Below are 22,530 nucleotides of genomic sequence, written 5' to 3' on the forward strand. Positions count from 1 at the left end.
ATTTTTCAGTCACATTAGGGAAACAGACTGTACATGTGTTTGTTTAGACTTTAGAGGGGATAATGTAGAGACATAATTAAAGAGAAAGAACTAAAACCAGCAACAGTTCTTGTTTGGTACGATGATTCAGGTTAATTATTTAAATCTATTCATCGAAAGCTTAAGTTCTTGGTTAAGGTTTGTTTCATTTTGAATTAAAAATTAAATGGCATTTCACTCTCCATGATGCTCTCTTATATTTGATACTTCGTATGACTCAAAATTGTGATTCCAAGAACTGTTTGCATTTTTACTCTTGCTGTCTTGAATGCCTCTTTAATCCCATCTGAAAAAGTAACCCTATGAGTGAGTTGATACTAATTGCTTATTCCTTTTAAATTGCTTGCCTATACTCAATTTGCTTTGCATCTCGTGGTTAATATTCTGCCAATCTATATTTGTTGGTGTTCAAGTTTTGATCACTTAACTTATTTTATCATGCATCTGATCATACTTTGTTTATGGTCTCAAGTAGCGAACTTGGGATACTTGAATCTGTTGTTGTGATTAGACTTTGTAGCTTAGTGTGTATAAGAATGAGGGACAGAGGGGAGGAAAGAAAGAGTGAGAAAGGAGAGGGGTTAGAGGGGGTGATAGGGATGGGAGGGATCGGGCTTTCTACAACCCTTTAAAAGTTGGGAATTATTGTTATGAATTTGCAAATTTCATAGATTATTACCAAGAAATTTTGGTAGATTGGTGGATTCATTTGAGTAGGTTTTGTGTTACTGATTTAAGGAATTATTGCAACTAAAAGCTGGGAGCAGTGTCAAATTTAGGAGTTATTATTGCCACTGATGTTACCCTAATGGCAGGATTCTACCTGGAAAAACTACAGGACCAGGTAAAAGTCTCCTTATATAATTGTGCAACAAAATTCTTTGTCTTTTAATTTTTGTCTCTTTAAGTCTGATTTCATAGCGGAGTATGAGCTTCCTTTTTTTTTTTTTTTTGTCTTCTACCGACTTGTGCGAAAATGGGAATTCAAAATACATGTCCATCTTAGACTAAGTTAAAAGAGATGCATAACTTTTTTTTTTTTTTTTTTTTTTTTTTTTTTTTTTGAAGAAAAGATGCATAACTTAATATATCAGATTGATTGAATGTTTTTGCACCTAGAAACAGAAGTAGATAACTAAGCAAAATAACCAACAAGATTAGAGCGCTGTGATGAAACACAAATTACCAAATCATGAGTAGCAGAAATCAACGCTTTTGTTAATTTATTTTTTTAACTTCCAACTTTTATATCAAAATCAAACTGAACCCAAGAATCACCTTTGATAAAAGAAAAAACCAGACTATTTGAGCACAAATGGGAGTGACTTCTCTCACAAATTTACAAGTAAAATATTAAGAAGTTAAATATGAAAGGGACACAACCTAACATATATTCCTATAGAAACTAAAATGAATTTTCTTGGCAGGTATAGTTAATTTACTTGCCTATTCTTAATTTTTTTAAATTTATATTTAGTTTCTCAAATTTAATTGATTTAGGGGTTCTGATGGGTTTTGTTTGTGGTCTGCAGCTTATCAGGAGCAATTCGTCTCTTCATCTCTCTATGCAGCTACTGAGTAGATAGGCGACATTGGTGATGGCTTCGAAAAGGGGAGAGAGAGAGAGAGTGGGAACTGGGGTGAAGGATTGTGTAGTACTACTCAGAATCAAACAAGTGTGACCGAGAAGAATCAAGAGGAGGAGGAAGCTCGTGCTACTCTGCCTAGGAGAATCTCAGTTAGGTCTAATGGATTATTAAATATGAGCTAAATTGCGGCTACTTCAACTCAGAACAATTCCACTCCAACTCGGTCGATCACTCAGCTTCCGGCCAGTAGACTTCTAAACTTGATAATTACGGAATTATTTTTAATTTGCAGACTATACATTTCTTTGATTATAATTTTATTTGTTAAGTATTATTAAACTCATGATTGATTGTTTGGTTGAAAAAGGGGTTTTATTTTTGTGGGTCTGCTAATTTGTTTTTGTTTTTTGTTTTTTTTAATTTTTTTGTCAAATGGGTCTGCTAATTTGATATGTTTGAGTGTCTGGTAATTATTTACGTAGTACTCGGGTAGTTATTTATGGACAAAGATAAAGTTCATTTTTTTAAAAAATGAAAAAACTAATTTTTTCACTTCGAATCTGTTTTCTATTTTATTTTTGGGTTGAATGTTGAGTGGACTAGATTCTTTAATGTTATATACCCAAGAGACTGTCAGACTGATGCTTCAATTGTGCATGTTTCAGGAGAGATGATGGACCAGATAATATCCCTATTTCTCTGAATTTGAAGAATGTTAAGCACGAGGCAAGACAACACCTTCAAAGGGACCAAAGTCTAAGCTCATGGTATGAATCAATATTGTTCTGTTACTGATGCCAATTATTAGAATATGATCATTTGCAGCACCTTACAGACTGTATTCTCAATGCAGGTAGCCTGGTATATTCTTTTTTTGTCAAGGTTGTGAGATTGATTCCAATGTTGTTACTTGATATTAAACAATACTGGATAAATTAAACTATACCAGGCCTAATTTTGGCAGTAAATTGATGAGAATGAGTGTATTGTACCATCAATCTCAACATACTATTATGCTAATCTTAATTGCAGTGGTTGCCGGTTCTTTTGTTGGCAAACCAAGTTTTGTTAGGCTCGATCCTCACACTATTTTGAGCCTCCTTATGCTGGAATTTCCCTGTTGTCCTCCCTTGCCAAGCAACATAAATTCTGCAAAGTGTTTATCGGAATCCACTTATTAATACTTATTGTTTTATCTCTACCGAGAAAGAGAGATTTTACAAGAATTGGGACAGAAGAAGACATTGAGGGATGAGCTTGATGAGAACAACATTGAGAAGCTGCAAAAGTAGGAAGAACATTGGATGTGCTCTGGCTGTTAAAGCCTTGCACACTGTCTAGCTAATGAACACAGTTTTAAGCATAATCTTTCTTTTAATTTTTTCATACATATCATCATTATTTTTTTTTTTTTTTTGGGGTGAAAGAAGAACATAATCCCAATAATCCATTCAAATTGTCAAATAGCAGTACATCTGTAGGTTTTGTGTGATTTAGATTTTTTGGGTCTAGAGAAAATTAAGATTTAGGGTTTCTGACGGGTTTTGTTTTGGGTTAGCAGCTAGAAGACAGAGATGTTTGTGCCCCATTCTAATGTCGTAGTATTACTTCTACTACGTACTACAGGAAGTCGGTTTGGCGAACTGGTTCCGGTTGAGAAGCTTGACGGTAGATGGGTTGTCTAATAAGTAATAAGGAGAGCTTTATTGTGCAGAGTTATGAGGTTGGGATTACTAGCTACTGATGCACTAGATTGAAACGCTTATTGCAGGCTGTTTTTTTAGAAGGGTAACAATGATTGTGATTTGTTTTGTTATTAGTTATTAAGGAGAGAAAATTTTTGGAATTGATGAACGGGGGACTATGTATAGATGTGGGATATATACAAAAATCTCATTACAATCTGAAAGATATGTTTTATTTTTATTTTTTTACGGAATGTATTGTTTAATTACATGATTTCATCTTTATGAGCTAGATTCAAACTCATTAAATGCTCTAAAGAATAGTTAGTATAGAGTTCAATCTTGTCTATTTGATGGCTTGAAGCAACTCAAATCAAATCAAATCAAATTAAATACTACGCACTTCTATTGATCTATTACACGGTCCTTTATACAGACATACCATACGTGGTAAGATATGTCTTTTCGAATCAAATAATTCCCCAAACCTAACTCTAGACATGCAATATATCATAACTCGTCCTTGTGGCTCTCTGGTAAGCACTCGCACCCGAACTCGTAATATGTTTAATTGTTTATCACTAAAACCATTCACGAGCAGGTCGGTTTCAACTTTCCGCACAATTTAGTACGAAAGAAACAGGGAGTTTCCTTTCAAAAAAACCAAACAAAACAAAACAAAACAGGGAGTTTGGAAGGGATGCTCAAAATTCGCAGCAACTTCAATGGCGTCCAAGCTCTCAACTTCATCCATGGATTCCGTCATCTTCTACTCTACTCAACTTCAACGTCATCTTCGTCTTCAATCACAACAGATGTCAATTCTGGTTTCACCAATTACTTGGTTGATTTTCTAGGGTTTTCCAAGCAACAAGCTCTTTCTACTTCCACTAAGCTCGCTCAAAATCTCTTACGTCGAGGTAGGAAAAATGTCAGTGAATTCTATTTCAATGAAAATGCTAATTCTGTAATTAAATTCTTCAAACAAATTGGATTGGAACAATCTCATATTCGAAATGTCGTAGTTTCTGAACCCCAAATTTTGTTGTGTAGTGTTGATAAAACCCTAATTCCTAAGATCCAAGCTTTTCATAATATAGGGTTTTCTGTGTCTGATTTTGCTGAGTTTTTAAGGGTGAATCCTACTGCATATTTTGTGGGTTTACATTCCCATATAGTTCCGGCAATTCAAACTTTGAGGGAAATTATGGGTTGTGAACAACTAGTGATTAGATTTCTGAAGAAAAAGTGTCATTGGAGGCCTTCTAGTGTTCCCAATGTGTTGGTGCCTAATATAAATTTGTTGCGGAGTTATGGAATTTCCATTGAAGTAATCCGGAAATTCCTTGTTAGGGCACCAACCCCTTTTTTCGGAGTATTGAGTTTTTGAAGAATGCAGTGATTAAGGTTGAAGAGGAATTTGGGATTTCTCCACAGTCTCCACAGTTCTTGCCCGTTGTCATGTTACTGTCCTCTGTTAACGAGCAGAATATCGAGTCGAAACGAGAAATGTTTAGAAGTTTTGGGTGGACTGAGTCTGATATTGCAACTCTTTTAGCATCAAGTCCTTTTCTTTTTGCACTCTCTGAAGCTACCGTCAAGAAAAAGCTGGATTTTCTTATGAATCAGCTGGGTTATGAGCCTAGTTACTTGACAAAGAGGTGTAACTTGTTAACTTGTAGCCTGGAGAAGAGGATATTGCCTAGACATAAGACCCTCATTGTATTGAAGGAGAAAGGTTTTATTAAGATGGATTACCTTCTTGAATCTTCCCTTACAATGACTGATTCTCAGTTCTTGAAGAGGTTTGTACTACCATTTAAGGAAGTCAATGGAGTTTATTCCCAACACGCAGGTATAAGTTTGGAGTTGCTGACTCTAGGATCATCGAAAACAGATTCCAAAGCTGCTTGATGCTTGGTAAGCCTGCAATTTTGCTTGTAAAATCTATTGATTTCAGTAATTTCACCAAAAACACTCTAATACATCCTCTTAGCTGCTGAAAGATCGATGGAATAACTTTGTTTTTTTCTTACTCATCTAGGTGATTCTTGGTAATGTATCGTGTTTAAAATTGCTATGATAGGATTTAGAGCTTCATCCTTATGCTATGGTTTCCTGAATGTACCTGTACTTAACTTTTGGACCTCAGCTTTTTTTTTTGGTTATATTAACATTGCTCTCTAATGGCTGAATTTCTAAAAGCTTGCTTTGTGATACATAAAATATATATCAATTCATGACACACATTTCCCTACGAATTGTACAGGTTATCACATTTAGATTGGACCTAAACTCCCACACTCTAACTAGTCTTATATTCTCCACTCATTTTGTTTTTCATTTTATTTTTTTTTCTCTCTCAAACTATTGTTCTCAATAGCTTTTCTTATGGGCGACTTCTGTTACTTTAGTTATTAGTAATCCTTTTTCTTCGTGTTGTGTCATTGTGCTGTGTATGAATCCAACAGACACAAAAGATGAGGTTGTGTTACATGTGCTAAAACCCAAAGTTTTTTTAACGTCTGATATTAACAACTCCTTTGATGTCTGTGACTCTGTTATTAGAGTTAACTCCTAAGGAGTCTAGTCTCCACCTATAAAAATTAATATGAAGGAATATTATGCACTCTTTTAAAATGGTTGTCATACATATTTTTTGAATTTTGAATTACGCATCCAGTGTAAAGGTGGAATCGTTATTGAGATTGTGTAAAACCTGCAAATTTCAGAAAGAAATAAATATGGGGGTTTAAGTGTAAGTGTACAACCTCGCTCTTAAGTCTTAATCTTTTGTCCCACCATTTTGTATCACTATATTTTTTCATGAACAAAAACTATGGCCGTATTTTCATTTTACCTTACGTAAATAATCAACCCATGAAACATTGTGAATTAATTTGACCGTTAATGCATACCACATAAATGTTTTGTGAGCCTGGCAACCTATCACTCTATCTTTAGCATTTAACTTAACAAAAAGTTTATTTTACGTTAGTCAGAAAGTTTTGTGTAGCGTAGAGCAAATGGATCCCTTGAGAATTGCCAACGAACCAGCAAAAGAGCTACTGGGTGCTCAAACTCATGTATGGAATCATATTCTGTCTTATCTAAGCCCCATGGCATTAAAATGTGCAATTCAGCTAGGCTTCTGAGATGCCATTCGAAAGCATTGCAAGCCTATGACTCTTAGGGAGCTAGCTGTTTCTTGTCCCTCCATCCATACAAGGCTCTTTCTCTAGGTCGATTAACGAGCCTTCTTGTTCATTCCAACTTTTTTTTAAGCAAACATTATCGAGTAGTAAAAAAGCCTTTGATCTTACTGTAAATTCCCCAGTCTTAACTTTTATTGAAGGAACACCCTCTCACAATAGCTCCTTTCGCATTTATTGTTCTTGTTCCAATATATGTTGAATCGAACATAATTTCTCTAATTGGTTTCAAAATCAAGATGATACTCCTTTTCTTGTTGCTAATAGAAAGACTATGGGAATATACCTCTTGTGTTATCGAGTTTAACAAGATTTTCTACGGTGCTATGGCAAGTGATACTCAATATGCTATGAGTTTGTTGATGTATAACGACGAGTTCAAGGGCTTATCGGAGGGGTTGAGTCATTAGTTGATGTTGGTGGCGGAAGTGGAACCATGGCTATGGCCATTGCTCAGCTGTTCTCTGATTAAGGTGTGTCGTGCTTGGTCTCCCACATGTGGTTCAGGGATTACTAGGGTTTGCAAGAACTTAATATATGTTGGAGGTGATATACTGATATGCTTGAGGCTGTTCCTCCTGCTCAAGCCGTCTTACACAAGGTAAAATCACTAATTGTCATTTAGTTTACCTTTCCTTGTTAGATAACTCGGAAGTACTTCTTTATAAATAATAGGTTATATAAGTTGGTTTTATACTCAACTTCATCCTATATGATCTTATGTTTTGTATGTTATAGTATAATTTTCTAACCTTAACTGATGTGTTGTACTCTTGTTTTAGAATACTTCTATTAGTTTCATCGACACACCTATTACTGCATAAGTTTAACCATAATTATATGTTATTGTAACTTTTGTAAGATTACGGTGAGACCAATTAAACAACAAATAGTGTATTGCACAGTAATTGTAAGAGTAAGACAATGTTGTTGCAGTTATGCTTCTCTGAGAAAAAAAAGTTATTGAAGTTATAGTATGAATAGGAAAGTCGAATTGCTGCAAGTTTTCTATAATTATGCGTTGTAGTTACTGTTTAACCTATTTCTTCGTAGTACTCCAGAGTAGTAATAATGAAAGAAGAGCTCATTGTATAAACTTATCTATTATAGGTTGTACTGGTTTTATTTCTATGCTACTTCCTGCATTTCATAATACAAAATTCAGATTGTTTTTTTACTTGGAAACTTTTTTGTGACACAAAATCGGTCAAAAACTGAGGCAAAATCTCTTTTATTTTATTTATTTTTTTTATCACAAAGTATTACCTTTTTTTTTTCTTTTTTTTTTTTTAAAGTCAGTTTAATCAATAGATCTATCAATTTTTTTTTTAATTTTTAATTTTTAATTTTTTTTATTTTTCATTTTTTATTTTTATTTTTAATGAATAAATCTCATTTAGCACTTTTGTTTTACATACTTTTGATTAACCAAACTCTGCAATTTGTTATTACCTCTCTTAATTTAGCATAGGTTGAGCATATGAAAGACTTTTATTATAACTAGGGCAGCTAATGCGCGCATCAAAGCTAGTCATATCTAGAAGGTTTTTTTGGTTTGGCTTTTAAATCACAAATTTAGTTAAATTAACAAGGAAATATATAATCAACTAAACATGGGCACGGGTCGTGCCCGTGCCGCCGCGGGCCGTGCCTGGCCGTGCCGGGGTGGTGGCCGTGCCGGCTCCGCGGCGTGCCGTGCCGTGCCTGAAATTGGCACACCCCAGCCCACGGCACGGCACGGCCCACGTGCCTAGCGGGCCGTGCCGTTCCGGACCGCGGGCCAAACCGTGCCACTCTTATTTTTTTATTTTTTTTTTTTAAAAAATAAATGATAAAAAAAACGAATTAAAAACAACAATGCATATAATAAAAAAAAAAATACGAGTGCGATAATCCGAAAACACAAAAAATTGAAGAATAACTTATTTTATTATATGACTGTAGCCGGTACGAATGTACGATAATTCAATAATACAAAATTACAAAATAAGTGATGATAATTAAAAATCGTACAATAGTGTATGAATATTGAATAACTTCATTTATTATACGGAATACGAAGTTCAATAATACAAAAAGAATACAATAGTGTATAATGTAAATATGTAATCATGTAATTATTATTGGTCGTCTTCGCCTTCGTCTTCGTCTCCTAGAGGTTCAAGTTCATCCGCCACTTGAGTGGATTGAGAAGTATGAGAACTAAAAGAAGTCGACGTTCCTTCATCGTCGTCGTTTTGTGCATAAGTACGATCTTGAGAACGAGTTTCGGCATCCAACCAATCCTTGAAGCAAACACACATTTCAAGTGTTTCGGGTTTTAGTCTTGTTCTTCTATCGTCTAGAACTCTTCCCGACGCACTAAAAGCTCTTTCGGAAGCATCGGAGGAGACTTGGATAGCAAAAATATCACGAGCCATTGCCGACAAAATTGGATGTTTCACGGCTTGTGATTTCCACCAATCGAGGATGTCGAGGCCAAACTTCTCTTCATCGTCCATGCCTTTCATGAAGTCGTAACTTAAGTACATTTGCAACTCCGAAACATCGCTTTGTGTTCTCCTAGATGATGATGATTCTGTACCTGAATACTTAGACATCAAGTTAGCAGCTTGTGCAAATAAACCTTTGGCCCGTTTACTTACATTTTTGGATATTTGAGAAGGGGCAAATCGAGACACGGTTCCATATTTACTTTCATAAACTCTATATAAATTAAAAAACTCATCCGTCACCTTATTCTTAAAAGTTTCAACATCATCTTCAAAATTCATGTTACTATAATAAATATCAATTAATAAAAAGGTGCCATCATATTTTTGTCTAGGATCTAAAATAGAAGCAAAAATATAAATCATAGGAATATCGGTGTAATATTTACGCCATTTATCCTCCATGGATGGAAGATATCCACGATAAACATGTTGTGATCGGTCATAAACGGCTAGTTTTCCAACGGTAAGGCACAGGCCGTGCCGTGCCGTGCCGTACCGGGCCGTGCCTGGCTGTGCCACGTGCCGTGCCGGCGGGTCGTGCCAGCGTGCCGGCCCACGTGCCGGCCACCGTGCCACGTGCCGTGCTCGTGCCGGAATCCGGATTTTTGTTCACGGCACGGCCCACGGCCCAAAGGTGGGCCGCCGTGCCGTGCCGTGTCGCCACCCGTGCCTGTGCCGGGCCCGTGCCCACCTTTATAATCAACTATATGTAGGAGGTATAAATGTTTAAGATAATTAACATTAATGAAAACATAAAAGTAAATAAATATTATAGAGGGTATAGTTGTCTAAACACTATTCATTAAAAATAACTTGTATATATTAATGAGGGTATGTATGTAAATACACATTTTAAAGGGTATAATTGGCATTACACTATTTATAAGAGATTAAGAGTAGTTTTCTACTTTTTATAAGGTAGGGGAAAGAGAGGGAGTATTTAGTCATTTTATCCATGCACTAATTGAAATAACTTTTGCAGTGGATATAGCATGATTGCTGTGATGATCCAAGAGGCAATTCCTAGCAAAGATGGTGGTGGCAAGGTAATTGTCATTGATACATGATACGTTGGTGGAGAACAACAATGATAACAACATTCCCAATTACTTCAATTCCCAAATTTGTTGGATGTGAGATGATGAATCTTACCCGGGGGCATGGAAAGAACTGAAGCGGAATAAAGAAACTTGTTTATAAGTGTTGGTTTTTAAGACTAAGATTTTTTCTTATTTTACGGTCAATTATTGTTATTGAGGTTTATCTCTGATAGTGCGCATGGTACATTTAAATAATTTCATATTAAGTTGTTTGTATAGTTAAAATTGTCAAAATTGACACTAGGTCCTATAAAACGCATGTAACTTTCAAAATATTATTCTCTTGTAAACTCTCTCCCAAGCTCGAACTCTAATTTCATCACTTGTTCACCACCTAGCTTGCTTGTTGGTGGCTTGAGCATCCTTGCTCACTCAAGGTCTTTGAATGGTTCAACCATGTCTTCACATACTATCATTATAGGTACGTGGTTTTAACCGATTGAGTAGAAGTAGGAACCAAGCCTCATACCAAAGAGAGTTTCTACCTCTTATTGTTCCTTTCTTCACGCTTGAAGTTTCTCATGGGCAGGTTGTGTTGCCATATTTAGCTATGCCGTGTTTTGGTGAGGAAGATTTAGTCATTTTTGTTTCCTCAACCTTGGTGTCATACTTGCAAAGCTTTCTATTGTTGTTTATAATTTAAACCCTAAAGTTTAGAATGAGGGTATCCAATTGTGACTTGTGAGAGATAGGAAGTACTATCTTAAAGACTTAAAGGTTGACTGTTATAATGTCTCATCAAGTTTTTTTTTAATGGAAACGAGGGGCAAGCCCCAAAAACAAAGAGAAAACTAAAAACTAGAAAAAGAAAGCAAAGCAACCAAAAGAAAACAAAGAAAAACAACTACAACTACTTAGTCCTAACCACCCTCCTCGGAGTCGCAACTCCCCTTAAGTCCTCCAATAAAACGGTTCGAAAATCCTCCGGGACTGCCTCAAAGATGATCATAACTTGGTCCATGGTAACCCCATAATTTGCCAACCAGTCAGCAACTTTATTGGCTTCCCTGTAGCAATGTCCGATAGTGACTTCTCATCCTTGTCTAGCAATTAGGGATTTGCACTTATGGATAAATGAATATAAGGAGAGTTAGAGGGAATAGGATCCTCTAACAAGTGAACCACAACTTCTCAGTTAACTTGCACTTGAAGTTTAACTAATCTTACTCAGCTTGAACTATAACATTAAAAAGCCTTGTTACTTTGTTAGGAAAATTAAAAATTGCTTCTCTTAGCAACTACTTGTATGACATTTTGAAAGATTTGTATCGTTTTTCTTATATTAATGACTTCATGAGAAAAATTCAAACTCATTTAAGTATCCCTACCTTATAAAAAGTACAAGTACAAGATTACTCTTATAAATAGTATTATGCCTATTATACCTTTCAAGATATGTATTTATATATATACCCTCATTAATATGTATAAGATTTTAATGAATAGTGTTTGGACAATTATACCATTTAAAATATTTATTTACTTATTTACCCTCATTATGATTATTACCTCTTCATTTTTAACTCTTAAGAATAATGTGTGGACATTGATACCCCTAAATATATTTATTTATATATTTTATTTCATTATGTTGCCAATTATTTTATATATTTTGTGATGTAAGGTTAAATCGAAAGGGATTCCGGATATGACTAGTTATGGCGCGTGCGTTAGCTACCTTTTTTTTTTTTTTTGAAGGGGGGAGATTAAAATTCATTAATAATAAGCCATACGGCACTTACATAAGAAATCCTAATCGAACAATACAAAGACAAAAGAACCAATTACAAGTTCAAAATAAAGGAAACTACAATTGCACGCGCAAAATGACTTTCTAAAATACCCTTGGCTCATATAACGCTGTCCTATGCAGCCTCTTGCAAGGGGGTCTGGCAATATGTTGTAGTTTCTGACGAGAACCTTCATTGGCTCAAAATCCTGTACTCCTCGACCTGAAATCAAAATTGGTGTCGTACACTTCACCCTTGATAAGACAATCTCCGATTTAAACACAAAAATCGGCATGGAAGCATAACCCTTTAGCCCAAACCAACAGAAGATCAAACCAAAGCCCCATAGCCAAAAAACCCGGTTCAAATCCTGCACCAGAAGATCGGTACACCGATCTGCACACCCCATAGCGCACCAACACACCACACAAAGAGAAAAAATAACAAACCCAAAAAACACACAAAGACGGAAACAGGAAACCCAAACACTACACACACCACTAATAGAAAAAACAGGAACAAACTTAAAAACAAAAACTACGAACAGAACCCTAACAACCCACCCCGCCGCCACTCCGAGCACAATCACCAAAGCTCCGAGGTTCACCAACCCAACCCACCTACCGCCTGACAATAAAACCCGAACCACCAAGGCCCGCCCGAGAAGCCCAAACCCCCCACACCCCTGAACCGCGGCCGCGACGGCCCTACGCGAGGGACTCAGAGGGATCTCCCTCCCCGTTCTCGAAAACAACAACGCAACGACGGTCAGAAAGGAGGGGCATAGACACGGCGGGGAAGCGGAACCCAAAACCGGCGGCAAGCCGGCAGCAAGGCCGGTGAGGAAACGGAGCGGCCGAAAAGGGGAAGCGGTGCACGATGCTAGGTCGGAAATACAAAAAACCAAAACGAAAACTAAAACGCAAACGAGAAAGGAAAAAAACAAACTAAGGGAGTAGATCGGAGGCTCGCCGACGCTTTGGCATGGGCGGTGAGCCGCACGCCGGCCGGCGAGCCTCATGGCCGGAGCAGTTAGGGGAGGCGAAAGGGTTTTTGAGAGAGAGAGAGGGGCGCTAGAGAGAGAGTCTCGTAATATAAGATAATGCGTTAGCTACCTTAGTAATTTAAAGAGTAGTGTAGGGTGCTTTTCGATGAAGAAAACAGACTTTAGTATAAAACTTATTAATTTGAAATAAGTCTAACCAAACAAAACATTTACTCGATGTAATCCAAAGTAATCACGAATCACGAGTGGAGCTGTTAAAAAATACCCAACTGATCCAACCCAATCTAACCTAAAAATCCATCTGATTCTGATTTCAACTCATATAAACACAATAATCTAACATAACTCTACTTTAGAATAATCCCGACTCGAGTATCCAAATTGTGAGCGACACGGTTTACACTTCCTAGCCACCCCAGGCGGCCAGAACCCAACCCGTAGCCCCCAACTCAGTATCAGTCTGAGTGTAATTATAGAGCGAGCATACTAAGAACAAAAACAGAGATTTGGAAGGGATGCTTAAAATTCGCAGCAATTTCAATGGCGTCCAAGCTCTCAACTTCATTCATGGATTCCACCATCTTTTACTCTATTCAACTTCATCTTCAATACCTACCCAAGTCAACTCTGGTTTCACAGATTACTTGGTTGATTTTCTAGGGTTTTCCAAGCAACAAGCTCTTTCAACTTCCTCTAAGCTCGTTCAGAATCGCTTAAGTCGAGGTGCAAAAAAGGTCAGTGAATTCGATTTCATTGAAAATGCTAATTCTGTGATTACATTCTTCAAACAAATTGGATTGGAACAATCTCATATTCGAAATGCTGTAGTTTCTGAACCCCAAATTTTGTTGTGTGATGTTGATAAAACCCTAGCTCCGAAGACCCAAGTTCTTCGTGATTTGGGGTTTTCTGTGTCTGATTTTGCTGGGCTTATAAGGGTGAATCCTTCTATATATTTTATGGGTTTAGATTCCAATATTGTTCCTGCAATCCAAGCTTTGAGAGAAATTATGGGATGTGAACACCTAGTGATTAGAATTCTGAAAAAATCGAATGGTTTGAGGCTTTCGTGTGTACCCAAAGTGTTGGTGCCTAATGTAGCTTTGTTAAGGAGTTATGGAATTTCTATTGAATCAATCCAGAAATGCCTACTTAGGGATGCATCCCCATTTCTTCGAAAACTCGATTTTTTTGAGAATGCAGTGATTAAGGTTGAAGAGAAATTGGGGATTTCTCGAGAGTCTCCGCAGTTCTTGGCCGGTATTGTGTTACTGACCTCAATTAGCGAGAAGAATATTGAGTCGAAACGAGAAATTTTTAAAAGTTTTGGGTGGACTGAGTCTGATATTAAAACTCTTTCATCAGCAAGTCCTTTTCTTTTGGCACTCTCTGAAGCTACCATCAAGAAAAAGTTGGATTTTCTTATGAACAAGCTGGGTTACGAGCCTAGTTACTTGTCGAAGAGGTGTAACCTGCTAACTTGTAGCCTGGAGAAGAGAATTTTGCCTAGACATAAGACCCTCATTGTCTTGAAAAAGAAAGGATTTGTTAAGGCAGATTACAACCTTCAAACTTGCGTTTCACTGACCGAGTCTCAGTTCTTGAAGAAGTTCGTGCTACCATATAAGGAAGTCCATGGAGTTTATTCTCAACACACAGGTATTAGTTTGGAGTTGCTGACTCTAGGATCATTGAAAACAGATTCCAATGCATCTTGATGCTTGGTAAGCCTGCAATTCAGCATGTAACATTTAGTTTATTGAGATTAGTAATTTCTCCAAAAACACTCTAATGCATCCTCCAAGCTGCTGAAAGAATGATTGAATAAATTTGTTGTTTTTGAGTTTTGATTCATCTTGGTGATTCTTGTTAATTTTCCAATTCAATGTTGATGATTTTATACTGCATCTTTAACTTTAGGACTTCTTCCTTTTTTGGTTTAATTAACATTTGAATTTCTAGAAGTTTGCTTTATTATACCTAACATAAATATTTTTTCATGACAAATATCTCTCTCATGGATCGTACACTTAGATTGGACCTAATTTCTCAAACAGAGCCTTTACAAGCTTTCTAACTAGTCTTATTTTCTCCACTGATCTTTTTTATTGTCGTATATTTTGCTCTCTCAATCTATATTATCAATTGCTCTTTCTTCAAACTTCTCATTTAACAATTCCTCTCATCTCTTTTATTATATAAGGTTACTCTTAAAGATTTTGGTGACCTCCTATAATTTATATGCCCTTGTTTATTATGTACTCATTGAAATATTTTCCGCACATAATTTTGAAAGTTGAAACTCATAAAGGGGGGATTCATTACTTAGATAGTGTAGACACTTGCATACCTACAAATTTCAGAAAGAACAAAATAAATATGTGACTCTGAGTCTCTGAGTGCAATTGTACAACATCACTATTGAATCTTAATCTTTTGTCCCACCATTTTGTATCACTATATGTTACCATTTTTTCAGTGTACCATAAACAGACACTCACAAAACAACGTGAGTTGTATTGACCAATCCTGGCAGTTTGTCACAGTGTCTTTGACATTTAATTATATTTGTGTTACATTAGCTAGATAGAGTATTTTGCGTGTGTTGTATAGCACAAATGGATCCCATGAACATTGCCATTGAACCAGTGAAAGAGCTACTAGATGCACAAACTCATGTATGGAATCATATTTACTCTTATCTAAGCCTCATGGCGTTAAAGTGTGCAATTCAGCTAGGCATACCAGATGCCATTCGAAAGCATGATAGGCCTATGACTCTTGCGGAGCTAGGTACATCACTGTCTCTCCATCTAAATAAGGCTCTTTCTCTAGGCCAGTTAATGTGCCTTCTTTTTCATTCCAACTTATTTTCCAAGCAATTATTATCAAGCAGTGAAGAACCCTTTGAGCTCACCTTAAACTCCCAACTTTTATTGAAGGATCACCCTTTCTCTCTAGTTCCTCTCGTGTTGATGGTACTTGATCCAATCTTTACAGAATCCTCACATATCTCTCTAGTTGGTTTCAAAATGATGATGACACTCATTTTTATACTGCTCACAGAAAGAGTTTATGGGAATATATTTCCTGTGTACCCGAGTTTAACAAGCTTTTCAATGATGCTATGGCCAGTGATACTCAATTTGTTGTGAACTTGTTGATGCCTAATGATGAGTTCAAGGGCTTATGGGAGGGGCTTGAATCTTTAGTTGATATTGATGGTGGCAATGGAACCATGGCTAAGGCCATTGCTAAGCTCTTCCCTGAGTTAAGGTGTGCTGTGTTTGATCTCCCACATGTGGTTCAGGGATTAACAGGGCATGGCAAGAACTTAATATATGTCGGAGGTGATATGTTTGAGGCTATTCCTCCTGCTCAAGCTATCTTACTCAAGGTAAAATTACTAATTGTCATTTCCAAGTTTAATCTACCTAGCTCTACTATATTTCTTATTTTCCTTCACTCAATTAATATGCAGTTTTCATCTTTTGTTAATTATTTTTGAGTAAATTTACATTGAGCAAATGAAACTTTTATCTAGGAATAGAGGGAGTAATATAGTTGTCGTCATTTCGATGCACTAATAGAAACAACTCTTGCAGTGGATATTGCATAATTGGAGTGATTAACATTGCATAAAAATACTTGAGCGATGCAAAGAGGCAATTCCTAGCAAAGAAAAAGGAGGCAAGATAATTATTATTGACATGGTGGTGGAGAACAACAACGATAATAACATTTCCAATTACTTGTATTCCCAGTTATTGTTGGACTTGCAGATGTTGAATATTACCACTGGGGGCAAGGAAAGAACTGAAGAGGAATGAAGAAAGTTGTTTATCAGTGCTGGTTTGAATGACTGTAAGATGTTTTGTAATCTAGGGTCATGGTCTGTTATTGAGGTCAATCCCTTATAATTTCCTAGATGCTCGTGATATCTGTAAAATATTTCACTATTAACTATAAAGATAATCCAAATGATTACATCATTAAGTTGTAATGTTTTGTGTATTATGCTGATTAGCTTGTGTAAGTGAGTCAAAATTGTTTTATTATTAAGTTGTAATGTTTTGTGTAATGAAGTTATTTTGTTTGTATAATTGAGATAATCACTTTATTATAGTGTAATGTGATTTGTGTGTGCAATTGTGTATGTACTCGTATTGGCAATTACTAGTATTTCATTTGCTAATTAGGTTACTTTATTCTATATTTATAGGCCATACTTTTGTATGAACTTATTTTACTGAACTTGTTTGGAAGTAAAGTTATTTTGTTTGAATGAATTTACTTTTATGAACTCAATATGACTTACACATATCTCTTACACACACCTTTGAACATTAACATCTTTAATTAATTAGCTATAAGTAAAAACTATAAATTTGAAAAAAATTTCTTATATGCACCCGTATGCAAGGTGCATCTGAGGTAATTCTTGCTCAACTAATGGTTGGTGTAAGGGTATTAAATCATCGAATGAGTGAAAAAGCCCTCTAGGTGCACCTTGCACCCGGAATATCAATATGCTATTTAGTGTCAAAATGAACAATGAGTAAGCAAAAATTATAGAGTTAGCAAGCTGCAACTCATGATCTTAAGTAGGTCTATGAGGGTTGTCGTCGAGTTTGAAATCGATAATATATTCATTTAGGACCTAGATCAGATTTGTTATGTTTGTATTCAAACCTGATTGGATCAATAAAACAACTAGACTGAATTGATCTTAGGGTGTTTTTTTTTTTTTTTTTTTTTTTTTTTTTTTTTTTTACCTCCATTTTTCATTAAAAAATTGTAAGATTAGATAATTGATGGATCATTGATTGTTCTATCCTTGCTTGAAAGACTAATTACACATATTTAATATCAAAATTTCGCAATATTTTGAAGGAAAATATTAATCGTTTTAAGTATTTGTATGCATATTTTTTTTGATATAAACTGGTGTGATCCAAGACCGGCTTTGAAAGAGTTTTGAAACGGAAAATGAAATTTTATCTTTTCTATAAATTGCATTAGTTGTCTTCACTCTATACAAACTGGTTTTTAAACACCCCTAAAAGACTAAGGGCCTGTTCTCTTACGTTGAAATTCAGTTCAGTTCAGCTGAGTTCAGTTCAGTTCAGTTCAGCTGAGTTCAGTTCAGTTCAGCTCAATTCAGTTCAGTTCAGTTCAGTTCAGTTCAGCTCCTAATTTCCTTCTCTTATAAATTATTCATTTTAGTTCAATTCAGTTCAGTTCAGTTCAGCTGAGTTCAGTTCAGTTCAGTTCAGTTCAACTGAGTTCAGTCAATGAGAACAGGTCCTAAGATCATTAGTATCTCACGAAATTGAAAGGAGAGTTGGTGAACTATAAAGGCTCCATAACTATAAATAATAATAATAATAATAATAATAATAATAATAATAATAATAATAATAATAATAATAATAATAATAAATTTCCAAGTATAACTTAATTCACTAAAATGTTTGATGGTTTAAATAGTTGTGTCTAAATACTCACAAGGCCACAATATACTCTTGACTATCTTAAATTGAGCAAAATTAATCGGAATACTCCGAAAAAAAAATGAGGATAAAATAGTGTAAAACCGTTAACACCATTTACACCAGGACATTTAGTAGTCGTTTTAGGGCCTGTTCACATTTACTGAACCGAGTTGAACTGAACTGAACCGAGTTGAAATGAATATTTTACAAGAGAGGAAAATTAAAAGCTGAACTGAAGTGATTGGAGATGAATTAAACTAAATTGAACTAAAATTAAGTAAATGTCAATAGGTCTTACTCTTATTCTGTAATCACTATTGATGTTAACCGTTTTATCCTGATAACCCAAAATCGGCTTTGATAATTTTATTTTTTAGGAAAAATCAGCTTGATACCCAAAATAAGTAGAAAATTTGTTAAAAATAGACTTTAATACAAAATGGAGAACATCCGAGCTCTGGTCGAACACTTTCAATACTCTTTGCTGTCCCCTTTCTTCAATTCGAAGCTAATTATTCGCCTTTACCCATGAAATTTGGTGTGTAATCAAGCATTATATTCTATTACTTCTTAATTGAAATTAGTTGTTTTGATTATATTTGCTTATGCATTTTGATTCTCTCTTTTAGTTGAATTTGGGTTTTTCGTGATTATTATTCACTTATTTAGATGATTGTCTTGAAATTATGTTCATTCTGGTTTAAATCTCGAGTCAATTAGAGCGATTTGTGCTTAAATTTATGGAAAATTTGATTATGTATAAGACAAGTGGCCTGAATTGCAAAATGCTAGGAAAGCATTTGAATTTGTTTAGGGTTTTTGTTAATTTGTCAAATTTTAATTAATTCATGTACTCTTCTTGTTGCTTAGCTGGTTGTTGATCATAACAGTATATGCTGCACGTCTTTGGTGCAATTGCTATTTCAGATGGAGCCCATTGAGGGTGGAAAATTTGATCATTTGAGTATGTACTACACGTTTTTGTGCAATTGCAATTTCAAATGGAGGGTGGAAAATTTGATCATTTGAGTATGTACTACACGTTTTTGTGCAATTTCGAATGGAGGGTGGAGAACGCCTTAAAGACAATGCAGGACATGGGTGATTGTGAGGTGGAAAATTACAATAATCATGTCGATGTAGTGTTATCGACGTGTAGTGTTTGAGGGTGAGTTTGCTTCTGAAAATTGAAGTTTTTTATAGCTCATTTTTTAGAAATATTATGTTTGGTGAAGTTATTGCTAATTTAGACTTTAGAGGCCTAGGGCCCTAAAGTCATCAACATACATGTTACTCATGATTTTGTAGACATTTGCATTTGACACTGAGTGCAATTGTATAACCTTTATTTTTTAGTCTTAATTAATCTTTTGTCCCACCATTTTGTATCACTATATGTTACTCATCAACATACATGTTACACATGAGTCGAGGACACATTTTCTTCCGCTTCCATCTTTTCATTGTAGCATAAATCGACATTCTACCCACGAAATAAATTTGAATTGTATTGGTCATGCACACCTGTAAACATTTTGTAACTTTGTTATTTATTGATGAATCAACCAATCCTGGCAGCCTGTCACTTTATATTTGGCATTTTGCTAAAAAACTTTATGTTACATTAGCTAGATAGATTTGTGTGTGTGTGTGTGTGTGTGTGTGAAGAGCAATGGATCCCATGAGCATTGACATTGAACCAGCGGAAGAGCTACTGAGTGCACAAACTCATGTATGGAATCATATTTTCTCTTATCTCAGCCCCATGGCATTGAAGTGTGCAATTCAGCTAGGCATCCCGGATGCCATTCAAAAGCATGGCAAGCCTATGACTCTTAAGGAGCTGACTATTTCATTGTCACTCCATCCAAACAAGGCTCTTTCTCTAGGCCGGTTAATGCGCCTTCTTGTTCATTCCAACTTCTTTTCTAAGCAAATATTATCAAGTAGTGAAGAAGCCTTTGATCTCACCGTAAACTCCAAACTTTTATTGAAGGATCACCCTCTCACCCTAGCTCCTTTTGCGCTTATGGTACTTGATCCAATCTTGTTTGAATCATCACATAATTTCTCTCGTTGGTTTCAAAATGAAGATGACAATCCTTTTCATACTGCTCATAGAAAGAGCATATGGGAATATATCTCTTGTGTACCCGAGTTTAACAAGCTTTTCAGTGATGCTATGGCCAGTGATACTCAATTTGTAGTGAGCTTGTTGATGTCCAATGATGAGTTCAAGGGCTTATTGGAGGGGATTAAGTCATTAGTTGATGTTGGTGGCGGCAATGGAACCATGGCTAAGGCCATTGCTAACCTCTTCCCTGAGTTAATGTGTATCGTGTTTGATCTACCACATGTGGTTCAGGGATCAACATGGTACGGCAAAAACCCAGTATATGTTGGAGGTGATATGTTTGAGGCTGTTCCTCCTGCTCAAGTTGTCTTACTCAAGGTAAAATTACTAATTGTCATTCCAAGTTTTCCTTTTCTTGTTAGATAACTCAGTTATACTTTATTATACAAATAATAGGCTATATATGTTGGTTTATACTCAAGTACATGTTATATTATCTTACTTTTGTATGATAATGTGGTCTAATTTTTCTAACTTCAAGTGATATGTTATACTCTTGTTTTAAAAAATCTTGTCTTAACTCAAAAGTTTTATTTCTGTTATGCTTGTTTTCTAATGTCAGTTTAATTTATCAAGCTCTACTATATTTATTATATTTTCCTTTAAGTTAATAAAACCCAATTTTCATCTTTTGCTAATTACTTTTGAATAAACGTATATTGAGCAAATGAAACTTTTATTTGGAATAGAGAAATGAATATAGTTGTCATAATGTCGATGCACTAATTGAAACAACTTTTGCAGTGCATTTTGCATAATTGGAGTGATGAACATTGCATAAAAATACTTGAGAGATGCAAAGAGGCAATTCCTAGCAAGGATGGAGGCGGCAAGATAATTATCATTGATATGGTGGTGGAGAACATTAATGACAATAGCATTCCCAATCACTTGAATTCCCAGTTATTGTTGGACATGCAGATGATGAATACTACTATTGGGGGTAAGGAAAGAACTGAAGAGGAATGGAGAAAGTTGTTTTTCAGTGCTGGTTTGAATGAGTATAAGATATTTCGTAATTTAGGGTCAAGGTCTGTTATTGAGGTCTATCCCTTATAAGTTTTTAGACACGCATGATGTCCGTAAAATTATTTCATTGTTAAGGTGCAGTGGTTATGCTATTTAATTTGTTTAGCTAAAATAATCCAAATGAATTCATTATTACGTAGTAATGTTCTGTGTACTTATGCTGTTTGGTTTGTATACTTGAGAGTTTTAAGACAATCAAACTCATTTGATTATTAAGCTGTAATGTTTTCTGTAATTATGTTGTTATGCTTGTATAATCGAGATAATCAAATTATTAAGGTGTAAGGTTTTGTGTGTGCATGTAATAATAGAAGTGATTGGCAATATTAATTTTTCCTTTTGCGAATAAGGTCACTGGTTATTGACATAAGGCTCTGTTTTATTTCAGATAAGTTACAATAAGATCCAATAAGTTTAATAAGGTCTAATAAATTTAATAAGGTCTTATAAGTTCTAATAAGTTAAATAAGGTCTACTAAGGGCCTGTTCATATTTACTGAACTGAGCTGAACTGAACTGAACTGATTGGAGCTGAACTGAATTGAACTGAACTGATTGGAACTGAACTGAACTAAATTGAGCTGAAATGAATATTTTATGTGAGAGGAAAATTAAGAGTTGAACTGAACTGAACTGAACTGATTGGAGCGGAACTGAACTGAACTGAACTGATTGGAGCTAAACTGAACTGAACTGAAATTAAGTAAATGTGAACAGGCCCTAAGTTCCAACCAAGTCTATAAAACACTTAGGAGGGTTTAGAGTATGATGACTTGGATCCTCTTAGTTGGGATGAATATTTGAGGGCGAAAATTCTGGTTGGCATTAACAAACCTCTACGTAGGGGTATCAAAATTGCATCTGATCACAACCCTCAAAATGGTGTAGTATTCAATATGAGTGTCTTGCTAATTTTTGTTACTATTGCCCTATTGTGAGCAAATGGACCACACGGACAATACATTGAATGTCAATTTGTAATAAAAAAAATCTCTGAAGAAAAGGGTAGTATATGA

At 35.5% G+C, this 22,530-nt stretch overlaps 2 protein-coding genes, 1 long non-coding RNA gene and 1 pseudogene across 5 annotated transcripts; all 4 read left to right on the forward strand.

The window, feature by feature from the left end:
* The first annotated feature begins 910 nt into the window (after positions 1 to 910).
* On the forward strand, positions 911 to 3,587 carry LOC145618158 (uncharacterized). The gene is made up of 3 exons (XR_014107857.1): positions 911 to 1,874; positions 2,294 to 2,395; positions 2,482 to 3,587. It is a non-coding gene; the product is annotated as an uncharacterized LOC145618158 (long non-coding RNA).
* Positions 3,588 to 13,371: 9,784 nt separating this feature from the next.
* Positions 13,372 to 14,574, forward strand: LOC145617152 (uncharacterized). Its single transcript, XM_081671834.1, has one exon. The coding sequence runs from the start codon at positions 13,372 to 13,374 to the stop codon at positions 14,572 to 14,574; it is 1,203 nt and encodes a 400-aa protein (XP_081527960.1).
* A 900-nt stretch (positions 14,575 to 15,474) lies between these two features.
* Positions 15,475 to 16,946, forward strand: LOC145618620 (trans-resveratrol di-O-methyltransferase-like; annotated as a pseudogene). Its single transcript, XR_014107956.1, has 2 exons — positions 15,475 to 16,253; positions 16,462 to 16,946. The product of XR_014107956.1 is annotated as a trans-resveratrol di-O-methyltransferase-like (transcript).
* Positions 16,947 to 18,749: 1,803 nt separating this feature from the next.
* Positions 18,750 to 21,749, forward strand: LOC145617228 (trans-resveratrol di-O-methyltransferase-like). 2 transcript variants are annotated; one of them, XM_081671920.1, is made up of 4 exons: positions 18,750 to 18,889; positions 19,279 to 19,519; positions 20,113 to 20,803; positions 21,230 to 21,749. In XM_081671920.1, exons 3-4 carry the CDS (start codon positions 20,117 to 20,119, stop codon positions 21,542 to 21,544), a joined length of 1,002 nt encoding a protein of 333 aa, XP_081528046.1. In that variant the 5' UTR covers positions 18,750 to 18,889; positions 19,279 to 19,519; positions 20,113 to 20,116; the 3' UTR covers positions 21,545 to 21,749. The 2 variants fall into 2 exon arrangements, with proteins under 2 accessions (XP_081528046.1, XP_081528045.1); XM_081671919.1 differs by having other exon boundaries at positions 19,279 to 20,803.
* Positions 21,750 to 22,530: the final 781 nt, after the last annotated feature.

The sequence above is a fragment of the Chenopodium album genome, chromosome 26, assembly GCF_948465745.1.
Source record: "Chenopodium album chromosome 26, dcCheAlbu1.1, whole genome shotgun sequence".
NCBI lineage: Eukaryota > Viridiplantae > Streptophyta > Magnoliopsida > Caryophyllales > Amaranthaceae > Chenopodium > Chenopodium album.